At 44.7% G+C, this 17995-nt stretch overlaps 1 protein-coding gene across 1 annotated transcript in view; it reads right to left on the bottom strand.

Moving 5' to 3' along the window:
• The window catches only part of utp20 (UTP20 small subunit processome component), a 26390-nt gene extending 8395 nt beyond the window's left edge, over window positions 1-17995 (bottom strand). The window contains 41 exon segments of the mRNA XM_069700091.1: window positions 70-152; window positions 321-460; window positions 554-691; window positions 1011-1151; window positions 1246-1401; window positions 1502-1654; window positions 2004-2057; window positions 2802-2945; window positions 3469-3556; window positions 3658-3802; window positions 3903-4135; window positions 4225-4304; window positions 4404-4547; window positions 4654-4862; window positions 5295-5461; window positions 6246-6371; window positions 7051-7136; window positions 8325-8415; window positions 8844-8943; window positions 8946-9022; window positions 9133-9397; window positions 9606-9685; window positions 10331-10407; window positions 10973-11140; window positions 11239-11301; window positions 11463-11613; window positions 11708-11813; window positions 12600-12688; window positions 12979-13143; window positions 13271-13449; window positions 14220-14297; window positions 14426-14560; window positions 14672-14824; window positions 15017-15172; window positions 15447-15584; window positions 15720-15801; window positions 16109-16297; window positions 17100-17232; window positions 17336-17402; window positions 17493-17573; window positions 17817-17995. Of these exon segments, the coding sequence (XP_069556192.1) occupies window positions 70-152; window positions 321-460; window positions 554-691; window positions 1011-1151; window positions 1246-1401; window positions 1502-1654; window positions 2004-2057; window positions 2802-2945; window positions 3469-3556; window positions 3658-3802; window positions 3903-4135; window positions 4225-4304; window positions 4404-4547; window positions 4654-4862; window positions 5295-5461; window positions 6246-6371; window positions 7051-7136; window positions 8325-8415; window positions 8844-8943; window positions 8946-9022; window positions 9133-9397; window positions 9606-9685; window positions 10331-10407; window positions 10973-11140; window positions 11239-11301; window positions 11463-11613; window positions 11708-11813; window positions 12600-12688; window positions 12979-13143; window positions 13271-13449; window positions 14220-14297; window positions 14426-14560; window positions 14672-14824; window positions 15017-15172; window positions 15447-15584; window positions 15720-15801; window positions 16109-16297; window positions 17100-17232; window positions 17336-17402; window positions 17493-17573; window positions 17817-17867 (5161 nt within the window). The 5' untranslated portion in view covers window positions 17868-17995.

Here is a 17995-nt window from a genome sequence, read left to right as displayed (position 1 = left end):
ACATCAAATTTTGTGGAACAGAAAGAAGTCACACCAAGTCAATTCTGGTGGTTTGATGAAGTCACTCACCTTCTCTGGCTTTGGCAGCTTCCATTTCTCGACTGAGGGTCTGATGGTCGAAGTGGAACGCGTCCAGGACTGTGACCAGTAAACTGCAGAGAGGGAGGTGAAAGAAAAAGAAGTAAAAAAAAACAAAAAGAAGTAATAGTCAGTTAGTGTTTCTTGAATTAAGGGAAAACAATAAAACAGGTCATTGAAAGGTCGAGAGAAGATCATTAAAAGTCATCCAATGTAATTCAAACACGCGTAAAGATCCCAACCTGACAGCCAGCTTCTGCTCAGCCTGCGCCGTCTGCAGGATGTGGATGAAGTGTTTCAGGTAGTAGAGGTACTTGGACCAGGTCAGCCTGCGACACACTGCGCCCACCACCTCCACCGACGCTGATGTCATGTTCTCATGCTGCGGTGTGGGAGGAAGGGGACGGGTCAGACACTCAAACGAAAGAAACAACACTCATCCTGCAGTTTGAAACGGAAACAGTGTTCGAGTCACCTTCAGCATCTTTTCGTCCAGCAGGGCCGTCATGGCGTACGGCATGATGTAATTCTGCAGGGAGCGAGGGGTCAGCTGCACCGTGCCCTCCGTCAGCTGCTTGGCCAACTTCCTCAGGGCGCGACCCCGACGGTGGATCTACACGAAGACAAAAAAAAAAACCACACGTGTGACTGTGTCTGTGGTGTCAACCAGATACAGAAGGAGACGGAGCGCTCACGGTTCACCATATCAACCCAAAGCTATTTTCAGGGTGTTTTCACAACCTTCACTTTTAAACTCATATCTTGGTCATTATAGAGGCTAACCATTCATGCTACATCGTGTTTTTAGAGTGTGTAGAGGAGATTATGTAGAATCTGGCAATGTCTGAACCATGTTAGGGGGACACTGTATGATATGTGCTTAGTGCCTGACGGAAAATGCACGTCGGGTTCGTCGGGGGTCAATCTCCCACCTGGATGTGCTTCATGTGCTCGAAGAAGTCGGACTCGGGGTCGTTGTAGTCGGTGAGCTGCACCAGGTCCCGGAACTCTTTCTTGGAGGGAAAGGTCTTCACCAGGCAGGCGAGGACGGTGGTGTATTCATGCTGCACACTCTGGGAGGATGAGAGGGGGGGAGAGACTGCCTCTTTAAACCTGCTTCACAGTTAAACAGGGAGTTTAGTGGCTTCATGTTAAGAGCTTCCGTACCTCCGTCTTGCTGCGGAGCCCCTTGTGTACGGCGTCCAGGATGGTGTGTTGCACTACGTCCTTGTAGATCTGCTCTCCGGCCCCGACCGCTGCCAGCTGGGTGATCACTGCAGACAGACACATGTTGGCGTTGTCTCCCAGCGACATGTCACCAATCTGCACCAGAGGAGTGACGGAGAGAGAAAAGATTAAACAAAAATCTCTTCTTAGGCTGTAGCTCTTAGTATAAACACTATTGTACTGTATATCTACTCACCTCAAATGTGTGGAAACAGTTGTACATGATGGTGCTGATGTAGTCCAGGTCCAGAGTCTGCATGTCTCTGACTCGCCTGGCAGCTTCTTGGAAAGCCGTGAGACGCACGTCAAAGTAGATCTCGTCCAAGTGTCGACTGTCGAACGCGTTCAGCTGGAAGCAGAGAACAGCAGGTTTGTTGTTGCAGTTTGGAGCACTGTGACCCTGCAGAGGTTACCATGGAGACCTCTACAAGCTTTGGATAAAAACTCATCTCTGATGTTCTTCATGTAGAATGTTTCTATAAACCGGCCGACGGTTGACTACTTCAATCAACCCTCTTCTCATCTTCCACTCTGTGTTTCTACACTTCGCCCAGACACTCAAGCCACAGCGGGTTTTTTTCCCCAAACAGAATGACAGTGGAGTGGAGATAGGTCTGGCTATGTACGGCTGTAATGTTCCTCACTGATTTAGTAAATGACAGTATAATATTTAATGTCAATGGCAACAATGAACTTACCTTTGTTGCTAATTCTGTGATATATGTGAGCGAAGGTTCCAGATCCGACAGAGTCTGAAAACAGAGTAGCAGAAAGAGGGAGTTAAAACATCATCTATAGGAGTTTGACTGGTTCATAATTGGTTATACTTTGGGTCAAATCAATGTGCAAACCTCTGTATATCACTGTGATAACTCCATATGGATTAATAAACTCATCTGTGTCGTATTTAACATGTCATGTCAAGCTGCTAGCAAAAGTGACACACCACCTGGTCAGTGCAGTGTAACTAACAGCAGAAACTACATCTTTGAACACATTTTAATGGTCCCATATTGTAGAAAGAAGGTACTGATGCTCTGTAAATGCAGACGGCTCGTAGTCGGCAACTGTGCTGTTTGGACTTCTGTAACTTTGTGATGTCAGAAACGTTCCCTCACTTCATACGTCCGCCCTCAGGAGGGACCAATGTGACACTTTTTATGTGCAGTAAAATACTGAGCGGTTATTCTGTTGCGTAACTGGCGAGCGACGAGACTGGGCCGGGACGTGTGTCACTCAGAAAAGAGTTAGCCAATCAGAAGTCGGGGTCAGTGCACCTTAAAGACACAGAGACTAAGCAGCCTGTCTTGTAGAGCTCCAGAAAGAAGCTGTAGAGAAATGTAAAGCTATATTGAGATGTTTTTTGGTAATTAAAACCCCAAAAAATATCTTCTTATGGATATTTAGACTATAAATAAAACGGGTAAAAGTGTCAAATATGGGACCTTTAAAGTACAAACACAGTAATCCCTGTAAACAGCAGTTCTGTGTTGTACCTGGAAGACGTTGGTGAGGGCCTGCCTGGGCAGCTTGTTGTGAATGACGGAGAAGAGTTTGCCGAGCGGCCGCAGGAAGGAGGAGGGCTGCACGCACTGTCGCAGCAGGTTCTGTACGGTGGCCAGGATGTCAATCTCTGTCTCCTGAAACAAACACAAAGTTTGAGTTGAGCCTCCCAAGCGCTGTGTTTTTAAGTGTAAAATCACCAAACAGCATGGTCCCAAAAGAGCACACAGAAAGGAAACCAAATAATAGAAACCATATTTAGAACAGCAAGGTTAAAAACAGTAGTGTCCCAGGCCTGTAGCAGGGTGACTAACGGCTGGTTTATGTAATAGGATCGTTTTCCCCACCGATGGAGACCTGCAGAGTCCGAATTCAGTAAATAGAAGAAAACATCTGAGTGTCTTTGTCATTTCTCTCTCAGGCAGCTTATCACCCATCTGAAGGTGTTCGCCAAATTCACCAACCCTCGCTCCCTCTATCAGGAGAGCAGCCTCAGGGAGCTCTATGACCAGGTATATATATATATATATACACACATACACACACACACACACACACACACACACACACACACACACACACACACACACACACACACACACACACACACGTCACTCTGTATCATGACAGGTTTGTAAATAATGAAGCTGTCAGTCTCACTTGAGGGTTGTGGCCTTTCTGGAGGTAAGGAAGCAGCAGGCTGATGAGCACCGAGCTCTGCTCCTTGTCGCTCACAAACCGGCTGACCCTGGCAGAGAGAGAGAGGGACGTATCCAAACATTATTTGAAGGAGACATAGTAAACTCTACCGTATCTCACCTTTAAATAACCAGCCGACAGTGAACTCACTTGGAGAGGATGTTGAGCTCTTTGGCTACTTGTGCCCTGAACTTCTTCTTCTTCAGTCGGTCTGTGTTGCGTACCACTCCGCTGAGGTAGCGCAGCAGGGTGGAGATGTGAGGCAGGAGCAGTCTGGAGCCTTGAGTTAATGAGTCTGGAGGAGATACAACAAAGTGCACATTTAACTGTAACCAGGGGCAACGACGACGGAGATTAGCCTCATTTATTTTCATCTTGTTGTTAAAGCTGCTGACCTGTGGTGAGAGCGCCCTCTTCAGGCCGCGGGAACACACAGCCGTTGACGCTGAGCTCCGTCTCGGCCTCTGTGGCTGCAAAGTCTTCTGTGGTTGCCAGAGACTCGGCTATGTCCATTACCATGGCGATGGTCGCTGGGGAAGCTTTCTTGGCCGAGAGGAGGGCGAAGACGTTTAACAGGACGTTGCACTCTGGGTGGTCCGGCCTCTGGAGGGCCAGGAGGGGGAAGAACCTGAAACACAGGGAAACAACGTCTTTGTACGTGCTTTAACTCACTCTGGATGAAAACCGCGACATGATGGGGACATTACAGACGCTGACCTGGCATTTTTGCACCACACATGGATGAGTTTGAGCAGAGGGGTGGGGGAGTAGGGGCTCTCTGTGGGGAGGCGACACACCTGCACGTAGAACAAATGATATCGTATAGGTAAACGGGAAGTGTCTGGACAAAGCAAACACATACAATACAACAAAAACAGTTGTTTTGAAATGTGTACCTGAGGCCAGACGATGCCCTGAAACACAGCATCCAGCTCATCTGGGCTGAAGCTGTACGAGTCAAAGCCATCAAAAAAGTCCTGGATCCTCATGATACCAAGTCTCCTCAGGTTCTTAAGAGGACTGATGCAACCTGCTCGCAGCTGAGAGAGTACATATGAAGGACTTTAAATATTTACTGTACAAAAAAGGAAAGACGAATTAATAAAAGCAATCAAATGTCCATCCTGAAGGACTGATCCTGATTACCTGGTCCCTGTTGTCCAGGATGGTGGACACGGAGGACGTGAGACACAGCAGGATCTGCAGCACTCTGGGCAGGTAGATGTGGATGAGGTGGCCCAGTTTCTGGATCACCACGTTGATAACGTTCAGCAGGCTGTGCTGACGGCCCAGCGGCAGGACGGCACCCGAGTCCGTCTCCGCTACCGCCCGCTGCACCGCAGCCAGACAGGAGCCTGAACAGAAAAGATGGAGGAAATGATCATCTTTGCATGTCTACGTCGCATATTTTGTCATTTCTACTGTATTACAATATACAGTAGGATGAGGAGGAACCATAATACATCTATCAATGCATTTTTGAGGAACATGTATAACAGAATTCACCGGTTTCAGTTAAATTGCTGACTTTGTTAAACTAACAGTATTTAAATAATAATAATATATAAATTTGGTTTATAATAATGCAAAACAAAAGAAATCATCATATTTTTTTTAACATATGAGCAGCAAATCTTTGTGTTTTCCTGAACATAAAGTACTGTAGAAAAATTTTAAACTCTTTAAATGTTTAGGGAGTCACGAAGCATTCAATAAAAACACGTGAACAACAAACAGCTTTTGCTTCTTATGCTGTGTGACGTGTCTTGTCTCGTTTTCAGTCCCACCTTGGCTGTGATGGATGACGGGCTCCAGCAGCTGGTCGATGAACATTCCCAGCTCCTCAGCCTTACAACCTGCCAGGAAACGCAGGATGATGGAGGACCGGGTGGCGGCGCTCGCCTTCCCCTGAAACTTGCTGCCGGCTTTAGTGCGCAGACGGCCGAACAGGATCCTGTGTCATACAGAGAAAACATAGAGCTGGTGATTGAGTAAATGAAGCTTTATAAAACTGAGGTAAAAGGTCAGTTTATTCCTGGAAATAAAAAGAAAATTATCAAAATCGCTTCCTGTATTTTTATCCAAAGCAGGAATGTAAAAAAAATAAGGTAGTACAAATGACTAAGCACCAAACACAGAATCAATATTGATTTAAAAAAAAAATGTGGGAGACAGACTGGCTGGGACAGAGAGCCTATAAAAGCACAATGCTCTACTGTAAACCCTGCTGCTGCTTTCAACAGGTAAAAAGAAGATAATCTATGAACTGGTGTTTGTATTATTGGTTTATAGCACAATAAAAATACTGAGCAAACCGGAGTATTGCAAGTTGAAAGGATAGTTTGACATTTTGGGCAAATAATTAACTTTCTTGTTGGGAGTTAGATGAGAAGATTGATACCACTGTCATGTCTGTCCTCTGGATCTGAAGCTACAGAGTTAGCTTAGCTTAGCATCAAGACAGGGAAGAGGTGAAGTGCCTCTTAGTGACTCTTAATGGCAAACCATTGAGATTACATCTATTTTGATCTATAGTCTATTGTTCAGCTGTGCAAAAGTCCTCTGGAGATACTTGTGGGTGGATTTTCAAAACTTTTACAGATTCAAGCTGTTTTGACACTTCCAGTTTTTACGCTAGGTTAACGAAAGAACTGTTTCACACTTTTTTGAAAAGAAAAAAGGGTGATATCTTCTAATTTAACTCTCAGAAAAACTACAAACATGTCCAGTTACACTACCTCATAAGCAGCGGGATGAGTGTCCCTCTGTGGGACGCATCCACCACTTCTGTCTCCTCAGAGATGTTGAAATGGACAATCTCCTCTTTGAAGTGTTTGTCGTCCAGGAGCCTCTCGAGATTCTCCCTGAACACACAGGGGACACACGGACACAGACACAGACACACGGACACGGACACACAGACACACAGGTCAAAACACAAAAAGCAGCACCCCTGTTACCTGCAGTGGTTCAATGTCTTCAATAAAACATTCATCAGCTGGATGCCTGTTTAAACTTTGACTAAAGAAGCTCCCATTTTCCCAAAATGCAGCACTGTAATGATTTTATATGTAACCGATAAGCAATAACAATGTCAATGTATTTTAAATGTCCATGTTTCATGTCCTAAAATATGTATTACAGTAATAATGTGCCACAAAAAAAACCCCAAAAACCCATCAGTTCACTGTTGTCTGTCGCCGTCCTGAAAGCAGGTCAGTGTGACAGCCTGATGCTGAACAAAGCGCCACTCATCTGGAACACAAAACGACCCCGGAGCTGCTCATCTGTCTGCAGGTTGATTAAATTCGTGGTAAACAGATAGCTTGCTAACAGACAGTGGAACCCATAATGTCGGACAGAATCCACACCGAGGTGGAAGTTCACATTCCTCCGTCTGTAACCGAAGAGGCTCAATGATGAAGGCCTCGAATTATCAAAGGAGCTCTTTATAGAGAGCCTAGGATTGCTGCTGCCAAAGAATTATGGACTGTACATTTGTTTCCCCTCTATCTCTTAAGATGATGATGGTAGTTTTCTTACTTGTACGGTACTATGTTGGGGTCTTTGTATGTGAGCACACACTCCAGCGCCACTCGCTGAATCTGTTGGTCCTGATGGCAGAGCAGCTGGAAACACAGAACAGAAATATACCAGGACCATCAGCGCGTCTCCTTCGGCTTTTTTTTTACATGACTTTAAAGAGCTGCTGGAAAATTACTAGAATTAGATCAAAATACATCATGATGTTGCAGAATCAAGCAGCTCTGTTCATAGTTTGAGGCACTACAGTTGAAGAGAGTAAACGTTTAACTAACAGATATCACTGTGAAACTTCCCCAGCTGAATACTTATACTCAAGATAATACATTTTTGTATGACAAGTTTTCTGCAATGTTATGTTTAAATATGCAAATGATGCCTCATCTAATTAAATTTGCAATCATTTGTTCACATTTCCAGAACAAATCTGAACATTGGATAAATCCTGGGTCAGAAATTCTCTCTTTCATCACTCCAGAAATTAGACAACATTATCAACAGCCATAAAAAAAAAAATACAAAAAAGAAAAAATCTAAATATTTCATGGATCAAATATGACATGAATCAGGCTTTTAATGATGTGAACAAACTCCTCTGTAAAAAAAAAAAACCTTCCAAATATAGATGAGAAAAGGGCTGAAAAGTCTGGTGTGTGTAGGTGCTGCTGAAGTGAAGATTTCCGGCTTTGACAAAGACTGAAACTCATCATGACAAAACGACCTTGAAGCATGTATTGTAAAACATAAAATCAGGTTGTTTTTTTTAATGTGTTTTTTTTCTGAGATCTGAGCCAGAAATCCCCACTTCAGTAGTACTTGCTCACAGTTCATCTATATTCTGAAGGTTTCCACACACCGAGTTGGTTCATGTCTCATTGATTGTAAACCATTTCATATATGATAAGTTTTGGTGAATTTAGTAGAAACCTTCAGACACAAATACACACCATGAAGTGAAATAAACACCTAAATGTACGTGTATTTTAGATAATTTCTTTCCACTGGTCTGAAAGGAGACATGTTGTGGAAGCAAAAGAGCCCAAAATTCAAAATTGAGTAGAGCATTAAAAGAAAAACAATGTTTTTGCCAGCTGTGTCTCCCCTTAAAGACTGTGTGTGTGTGTGTGTGTGTGTGTGTGTGTGTGTGTGTGTGTGTGTGTGTGTGTGTGTGTGTGTGTGTGTGTGTGTGTGTGTGTGTGTGTGTGTGTGTGTGTGTGTGTGTGTGTGTGTGTGTGTGTGTGTGCACGTGCGTGTGTGTGTATGTGTGTGTGTACCTGGTCATAGAGCTCCCTGAGGCTGCTCTCCTGATAGAGGGAGCGAGGGTTGGTGAATTTGGCGAACACCTTCAGATGGGTGATAAGCTGCCTGAGAGAGAAACGACAAAGACACTCAGATGTATTCTTCTATTTACTGAATTCGGACTCTGCAGGTCTCCATCGGGGGGGAGGGGGGGAACGATCCTATTACATAAACCAGCCGTTAGTCACCCTGCTACAGGCCTGGGACACTACTGTTTTTAACCTTGCTGTTCTAAATGTGGTTTCTATTATTTGGTTTCCTTTCTGTGTGCTCTTTTGGTGATTTTACACTTAAAATAAAAATGTGTTTACATTCTGGGCTCTTTGTAGACAACAACAACACTATTATAAAAAATAATGAAGTAACTATCACAGTGACATCAAAATGTAGATATCATCAAGAACTAATGATAATTTAAGATCTCAGAGCCTGTGATTGAATCCCACTCCCAACATTGTTTGACCTCACTGCTAGATGCGTTTCTGATATCTTACTTGGCAGCAGCTCTCCTTGGAAGAGTCTTCCTCTCCTGTCTGCTTCCCTCTTCCACTTCCTCTTCCTCTCTCTCCCTTCCACCTCCACAGCCATCCCTGACTCCTCCAGAGCAGCGTCGCTTCTCTTCCTCAGGTCCTGAGTCGGCGCCACCAGCAGGTCGGCGGGATAAAACTCATTCCTGCCAACAAGAAAACCATCAAGGTCTCAAATTTGCATGTTTTTTGGGAAATGATCGATCAGGACAAAGTGTTTTTTTTTTTTTCCAAAATCAATATATCAACTACTGACCTGATGAACCTGAGCAGCAGAGGGCTCAGCTCACGGCTGCGGGGCTCCACCCTGTCGGGGAACTCGGCCATGGCACGCCACAACAGGCTGCGGAAGTTGGGGAAGTCCGTCCTCTCGTTGGGGTCAGAGGTCGACTTCAGCTGCTCGAGGAACAGCACGCCCAGATCCCCACTTTCAATGACATCACAGCCCGGCCCCCTCTGCACACCAGACTCTTCCCCATCATTGTCGTCATCATCTTCATCATCCTCTTGCAGTTCATTTTCTACAACGTGCAGAAAATCGACTTTGATCATGTTTCTTTTGCATTTTTTCCTTTAACGATTCACTGCTAAATAAATATACCAACACCACTGTGTTGACATTTTAACAGAAGCAACAAACCCGTGTGTCGACCATCTAAACATCTGACACCTAAAGACTTTACATGTAACTAGTGAGAATACGTTTCCCCAGAAACCAGCCAGCCTTACCAGCCAGCCCTGCCACCATCTCCAGATGTTCGTGATACACCCTCCAGAAGTCCTTGTTGTCCATCCCCCTGGCATGGCTCCTGTAAAGAGGGAGGCGGCTCATTTATGCTGAATGCATGCCACAAACACCTCAACATGGCGAATATTTGTAATATTTATTAAGGTAATTTAGATGAAGTGTTGTATTTTACTGATAAAGCCTGTTAGCATTATTAGCATTCCTTACTTAAAACTGACGTTTTCAAAGATACAGTAGAAAGCCAACAAACCACCGTGCTGTTTAGAAATGTGCACATTAGAGCCCGACTGATACAGGATTTTTTTTGGGGTAGAAACCGATACAAATATTAGAGATATACAAATTTATGATATCAACATATGAGCTGATATTTTTATGTGTAATCACGACATACAGTACATAAAACCAAATTTTTCAAATGTGGTTATCAAACACTTTTGACACTTGTCGCAAAGAAATGTAAGGAAGTCAGGATATTTTACTGTTGACTGACACCAGAGCACTGAAACGGCAAACTTCACTGGAAATGTATTTATTATAAATAACTATAATTTAAAAAAACTGAAAAAAGTATGAAACATAAACGCCAATATCGATCTATCTGTGATAGAACAACATTGGCCTATAAAATCGGCCGGCCGATATATCGATCAGGCTCTAATCCACCTTACATGAAAATGAAAGTGAAGGATTGTTTTAGACTTACACAAGAAGCTCAATGACTGCGTCCCACAGGGGCCTGAAGTTCACAAACAGCATTGCAATGAGGTATCGCAGAGGCACCTGCAGTGAAAAAAGAGGGGAACCAGGACGTGTTGTCACCTGTCATTGTCTTGTATACACTGTTAAGAAAGTTTTCTACACCAGCATCGCAGCGAGTACATCTTAAAGGAGCAGTGAGTAGGATTTGGTGGCATCTAGTGGCAAATTTCAAACAACTGACCCTCCCTTTAGGAGAATTCACTGGGGCCCTCTCTAGAAATAGTGTTGAGTTTGTCCCTTCAGGGCTACAGTAGAAACATGGCAGGCTCTGTGGAAGAGGACCCGCTCCCTATGTAGATACAGAGGGCTCATTCTAAGGTAAATGAATGTGATTTCACGTGATTCTACATTCATTAAAGCAGAATTGCAAATATTATATTCAATTTCTGCCAATAGATCGCTCTAAATCCTTTAAAGCAATTTGTGATATTCCTCTAATGGCAACTACTTCAAATGGAATCGGCATCGATGCCATGGGAACATGTCACCTACGGTATATCATGTTTTTGGTTTTTGTGTCATCAAAGAAACAGCGAGAACACTGAGAAAATATAACCTCAACTATCAATAAACCTCCAGTGTGTACCTGCTGGAAGGAGCCCGACGGCCCCTGCGGCAGGCTGCGCGGCACCAGGTCGTGTCTCAGCTTCCGCAAGTGAAGCAGCTTCTCTCTGTAGTCCTGCACTGAAGCCGGCACCAGCTCGGCCTGCAGGCAAACCGCAAACACCGGCTGCACCTCCACGTTCTCCTCACCCTGGACCAAGAGGCGGAAACCAGCGCGAGTAAGAACACTTTCTGTTTCAAACAGTCACATACTTAAATGGGTCTCTGTGGGTGGACGGACAGTCGTACCTCAGTCTGTGGAGGAAGCTCTGCCTCAAACTGAGAGAGGATCCTCAGAGTCAGCAGGCGGATCTGAGCGGGAAAAGAGTTTTTGAAATTCATATTCAAATTCATTCATATGTTCTTCAGCAACATCCAAACACAGCCTTCAAGTGAGTAAATTGATCTCGCATTCAATGAAACATGCCATCTTTGTGTTCGGGTGAGCTCCGTTTCTATGATTGGAGACAAACCTTTGAAATGTTGGAGGAGAGGTTGGCGTGCAACATCTGGTAGAGCTCCAGCAGTGCATTGTGGGAGAGGTGCTCTGAAACCCCACTGAGCGACAGGCGGGTGTAGTACAGGTCTCCGAGCAGCAGAGCCGACAGGTCTGTGGGGAACATCCTGGAGCAACAATGAAGACGATGGTAATGAGTTTAAAGCTTTAGAGGAAGCAGAAAGGGAAGGAAGAACACACAGACACAGACACAGAGCCTACCGTAGGATGGTGTTGACTTTGTCCACAGTGACCAGGAAGCGAACTTGAGGAGAGCTGTCCAGAGAGAGGAGGCAGCTCAGAGCCTGTCTGGCTACAAACAGAGCAGCTGCAGGTGTGACAGGAAGAGAGCAGTTCATTATTCACAATCTTTGTTCAGTTATCACATTTGTTTGAGTCGATTGAAAATATGAGCACATTAAAGTGGACTTCACAGGAAGTATTCAAACTGTCCTCTGTTTATAGATCAAAGTGTTATCCGAAGGAAACTAGACGTCCTTCAGCTTCTTGAAGATGTTTCACTTCTCATCTGAAAGGCTTCTTCTGTTCAAACTAATCAGGCACTTTGAAAGATCATGATTGACCATGATTACATGTGATCAAATAGTGATACGGACCAAATTAAATATCCAAATATTCCATCCTGACCAAATAATCATTGATATAGATACATTTGTAGGTAAGCAGGTACTTTTTAATTTGGTGTGTGTGTGTGTGTGTGTGTGGGTGGAGGGGGGGGGGATTTGTTTGTTACAGAGGCAAGAGCTATACCATATGTACAAGAAAACACAACAAGAATATAAATTGGAGGGAAATAGTTATATTGAATAAGATTTAAATAGCATATTAACAATAAAATACTCTTTCAAGTTACTTCGTTATCAGTGAAGCACTCAGTTGTGGTGCCTGTCTGGCTGCGTTGGTAGGGTGAGAGACAGTGGATGTACACATGTAGGTGTGTGAAATATTTTGGGAATATTTACATTGTGTGAATATTCACAAAATACAAAGATTGTGACCAATTAAACAGGCAGCTACTTCTGCTTCTGCAGTGTTTCATACAGCATGGACATTACCAACAACAGCAAAAAGCCCTGAGTCACATGTCACGAACCTCTCCCGAGTCTCTCTGTCTCGATCTCACACAGGAGGTGGTTGAGGAAAGTCTGCACAGCAAGAACAACACGAGCTGGAGCCAGAGGTCTTTAAAAAAAACAAAAAAAACAGTAAATACATTAAAAGTAAATAGACAGTAGCGACGAGGGACATTTTATTTTACATTAACAATTGTGTGAACCATTTATAAAACCGTTTTTGTCACTTTCTTTTAAAAGTGTGTGTGTGTGTGTGTGTGGTGTGTGTGTGTGTGTGTGTGTGTGTGTGTGTGTGTGTGTGTGTGTGTGTGTGTGTGTGTGTGTGTGTGTGTGTGTGTGTGTGTGTGTGTGTGTGTGTGTGTGCGTGTGTGTGCGTGCGTGCGTGTGCGTGCGTGTTACCTGAGGTGAGGCAGCAGTACCAGGGCGGCCCATGGCAGCGACAGGTTAGTGATGGACTGGTTCTGCTCCTCAGGACATTTGATCAGAGACAGAACCAGCTCCGACACTGCCGGCTGCTCTGATGTCGGACTGCTCGCCTGACCCGCCTCCACACCGCTCGACTCTCTGGTGGAGAAGAACACGTTTACCTCATAAAAATAATTACACATGAAATTGAAACATGTGACTCGGGGCTTCTTTTTTTTTTAAGTTACAGAGAATTGACCCGATTGAGGTAAACTGAATGTCTCACCCTGTGGTCTGTTCGGGGAAGAGCAGCGGGTAGGTTTCAAAGGCCATGGAGCCATCTGTGGGAGGCGGGGCTTTGGCGAGGATCAGGCTGACCAGCACGTCCAGACCGCAGTGGCGAGACAGAGCATCGCCGCGGCCAAACAGCCCAGCGGTGAAGCGCAGCAGGCTGGGGAGGAAGAGCTGGAGGAGACAGAGGTTAGTCAGGGAGGAAGCACATTCAAAACACCAGATATATGAGGTGTGACCAAGATGTTCAGAGACTGCACCTATAACAACCAAAAATGGATTTCAATCTGGCTATCCTCCCCTTCAAAGTAGTTCCCTTGCACAGTGTGGCAGGAGCGCTGTATGCTCCTGCCACACTTGGAGCACCAGCTAAAAGGCCATTTCCATCTGTGATTCACGCTGAGGTTGCTCCACAGTATCAAAGCAGAGACCCTTCAGCTTGAACTTCATTTTTAGGAACAAATAGAAGTTTAAGGGAGCCAAATTCAGTTAGTAGGAGAGATTGTGTTGTTGAGGGAAAGAAACTGGTGCATTGTGAGTAGTTGCTTTGTCATGTTGGAGAACAAAGTTCCATTGTGCCACAGTTCAGGTCATTTGCACAGTATTTTTCCCTCAGACGCCTCGTAGTACATGAGAACAGTAGAACATGTTATGTGTGCTCTCAGCTCAAGTTTCAGGTCCATGGGGAAATCTCAAATGTTCACGTAGGGGTAGTCAGAAAAACACGTGTAACACAGGTGCTGATGATGATCTAGCAATGCAACTTATTACTTACTAAAGAAAGTAACATGGCAGGCTCCGTGGAAGAGGACCCGCTCCCTCTATAACTTCAACGATCAATAAACCTCCTGTGTGTATCTGCTGCGCCGCACTTCATTTGTGTGCAACAGGAACAGTCTCTGAACTTCTTAACTGCACCTCGTATCAACCTGATGTGAACTCACCTGTTCAAAGTACTTCATGGTGAACATCTCCTTGGTGAACTCCAGTATCAGATCCTCTCCCATCGTGCTGCTGAACACCTGGTGAAGAGGAGTCACACAGAGTCAGCACACAAGCTGCAAGGAACGTGCTCTTCCTCACATATACAATATCGTCTTTACACACACATGGTGAGAACAGATCCAGATGTTTACACACACAAACACACCTTTTGGACAGTCTCCTGGATGAGTGCTTTGGGCAGGCTGATGTTCTCCCCGAGGAGCAGCGAAGAGGTGATCTGGAGGAGGAGACGGGAGCAGGAAGCTGACAGAGAAGAGCTCCGAGTCAGCCGCAACACCGTCTGGAGGCACGAGAGTGGGACACGAGTTACACGATGCACTGTTTAACTTCAGAGGAGGAAAAAGGTTTCCAATGTAATAAAATCTCAGATCATTAGTTTTCTCTTCTTTACCTGGCAGACGGCTTCTGGCTTGGTGATCTTGGCTCCGCCCCTGTGGGACACCAGGGTGTGGAGGATGAACAGCAGCCTCTCCAGCTGCTGCGTTGCCACGTCTGGGTCTTCTCCTTTCACCTCTGCCACACCCAAGACATCAACAACACTGACCTGTACGCGAGGACACACCACCATCAGACACAAGGAAGGGGAAGTAAATCTGAAGGTTTGAACACACTAAAATTTCCATTCAGGGACACCGATTGAGGTCATGATGAGGATGAGTCATGACCTACTGTACTGTTGGGAAGGATTTTTGAACCAGAACTAGAGTCAGAAATCTTCCTGTGTTTTCAGCTTTACCTGTAAGGACTCCCACAAAACCAGGAAGTGTTCTCTGTTAACATGATCGGCTGCGGCCTGGACCGTGTGATCCAGAGCGTCCCGGACAGAGTCCCACGGTAGAGAGACTCCCCGGCTGGTTGTGGGACCGAGCTTTTTCAAAGCCACAGGGAGCGCCTGGAAAGATAAGAGTCGAGAACATACTTCAGGATGTCTGCGTCTAACAACATACGGTACAAATATAAAGAAATCTACACGCTAGCAGGCTTTCAACTTCTGAATTAGCACCTTCTGTTTTCACATTACAGTCTGCTGCATCACATCAACTCACACAAGACGACTGAAACTGTTTAAATTGAATGTAAAAGGTGTCCAACGTGCAGCAGGAATCCTGTGCAGCATCAACATTTCATGCACATTGAACGTACCACCACTCTGAATGTGAACTTACAGTAGCAGCACAGGAGTGAAACATGTTTCGGACTCCTTTGCACATCTCGAACAGCAGCTGACCCGCTCCCTCCGCTTTGTTGGGGTGCTCCTCCAAGTCGGAGAAGACGTGAGTCAGCAGGGCATCGAGATCTGGAACCTGTTAAACGAAAGGAGGCAGCTGTTTTATCGCCGACAACACAAAGCATGAATACAGTATAACTACAGTATAACTACCTCCGGGATCATTTTTACTAAAGCCATCACCACAGCTGATCACAGACCAGTCACCCACCTTTCTCATCAGAAAAGAGAAGCTCTCTGCTGCAAAATTGCGGATGTGCTCCTTCTTGTGTTCCAACAGCGTGCTGTACAAACTGCAGAGTTAAGAAAAAAAAAAAGCTTTCAGCCAACATATCACTTACATATAACATATGCCGTCTGATTACTGATAACACTTCTCGCTCCAAAAAGCAAACCTGTGAGGACTGCAGCAGGGGAAAGAAGGCCCTAAAGACACTTAAGAAAAAGGCAAGCGGAAACTGCGTCGACATACTTTTCTACTTATACCGTATGTTAAATGTCCACAGAAGCCCAAATGAGATGTTTTCTATTACATCCTCTGCTTCAGATGGAAAAAAAAAAAAAAAAAGGTCTCCCATGTGAGTCCATCTGCTGCCTCACCTGTAGATGTTGGTCATGTCCTTCACCATGAGCCTCCACAGGTACTTGTAGAGGTAGGAGAGGCAGGTGAAAGCCCACTCCAGCAGCTCAGTGTCCTTCGTGTCCAGCAGTGAGGTGATCAGCGTGAAGAAGTCGGGGAAGTGCGGATAGAAGTCCGCCTGCAGGTCTCTGGCCAGCTGCACCACCAGGCTGGAGGAAGACACAGACAAGAGGAACAGAGGGAATTAAAGCCTGACTGCAGGGTGCATGAACATGAACTAGTCGTGATATGTCTTAAAGGTCCCATATTATGTATTTTTCTGGTGTTTTAATTATAGTCTTGATATCCATACAAAGATCATTTTGTGGTTTTAAGCACCAAAAATCATCTCAACATAGTTTCAAATCTCCTCTTTTCAGATTCTCTGTGGAGCGCTATCAAAAACAGGCGGTTTTCTGTCTGTGTCTTTCAGGCGACTCTCGCTTCTGATTGGCTGACTCTTTTCTGAGTGATGCGCGCCCGGGGCCAATCACAGGTTTTCTTTTGCCTTGCAGGTAGCTAGCGCCGCAACGTGTGATTTCTGTCGCGTAAAAATGTAGAGAGATTTGGGGCTAGATTAGATCAGCCGAAGTGACGCACGCTCTAAACTCTACCCTACTCTGTGATTGGTTGTTTCACTGTCAATCAGCTGGTCCCTAACCTTAAACCGAACCCCAATCTTAACCCTCCAACAACGTAACAACCAATCACAGGCCTCCCACTGATCCACTCCATCGCCAACCACATATGACATGAGTGTGAATTTGTGACATCACAAACTTATATATAGTAGTATAATGACACTTTTCCAATATTTATGCAGCAATAATATAATATAATTTTTTAAAGTCTGAATTCATACAATATAGGACCTTTAAAGCAACAACAACATAAACAAATCCCAAAAAGCGTGGGGACCAACTGCACAACAACTCATTCCTCTGATAAAGCCACAGACTGTAAAACACTCACTCTAGCAGGGGCTGGTAGGCCAGACTGTTCTTGACAGCCAGGTGTGTCTTCAGACTTTCCACTATGTACTTCTGGTGGAAAACCAGCAGGTTGAATGACTGGCTCTTGTTGGATACCTCTTTCAAAAACGCCGCTGCGAAGGAAAGACATCGGATTTACATGAGCCGGGAAAACACAAATCTTCCCTCAAGGTTTCATAACACACAGATAATGATGCTGCTCGTCTTCACACATACTGAAGTGTTCTGTTAAGTTCAGGTCTCTCCATTTTGTCAGTCCTTCAGAGAAGTATGTTTCTACTTCCTGAAAAACAAAACAAACAAAAATAAATCACCAATCTGAGGCAGACAAACAGGAGTCCAAAAGAGGAGACTTATAAAAAGGTGCACAAACCTCAGCAAAAGATCCAGTCCTGTCAATACGATGGATGACGTCGATGTTAACGTGGGAAAGTCTTTCAGCGAAAGTGAGAAACTGGAACAAACAATTGAAAAGGATTTGACACTCTGCAGCAGGCTGCACACAAACCATCAAGATATATATCTACTTCACTTGAAATGTTATCTTTCCCCAGAAACTCGTAACAAAAGAACATCCATTTCCTTTCACGTTATGAGTTTCATCGAGGTTGTTAAAGTGACAAACTGCACGGATAAAAAGGGGTTTACAGTATTTCCCTGCTCCTCTCTCAGCATCACGCTGCAGTGTGACTCGTACCCTGTAGGTGTTCTCGGATTTGTGGAACGAAGACTTGGATTTGATCTTCATCTTTGCCTCGCTGCGCGTGATAAAGACAACAACTGTATTTAGAGCCACGTGCGGTTCAAACGAGTCGTGAAACCCGCAAATTGTCTTTTTCTCTCAGTTGATGTTACGACTGTTTACACACACGCCGA

Source organism: Brachyistius frenatus, unplaced genomic scaffold (genome assembly GCF_029030835.1).
Source record: "Brachyistius frenatus isolate BFR_SWC_R1_liver_20210118 unplaced genomic scaffold, ASM2903083v1 Contig_32, whole genome shotgun sequence".
Lineage (NCBI taxonomy): Eukaryota > Metazoa > Chordata > Actinopteri > Embiotocidae > Brachyistius > Brachyistius frenatus.
This window is presented reverse-complemented; position numbering and strand designations above follow the sequence as displayed.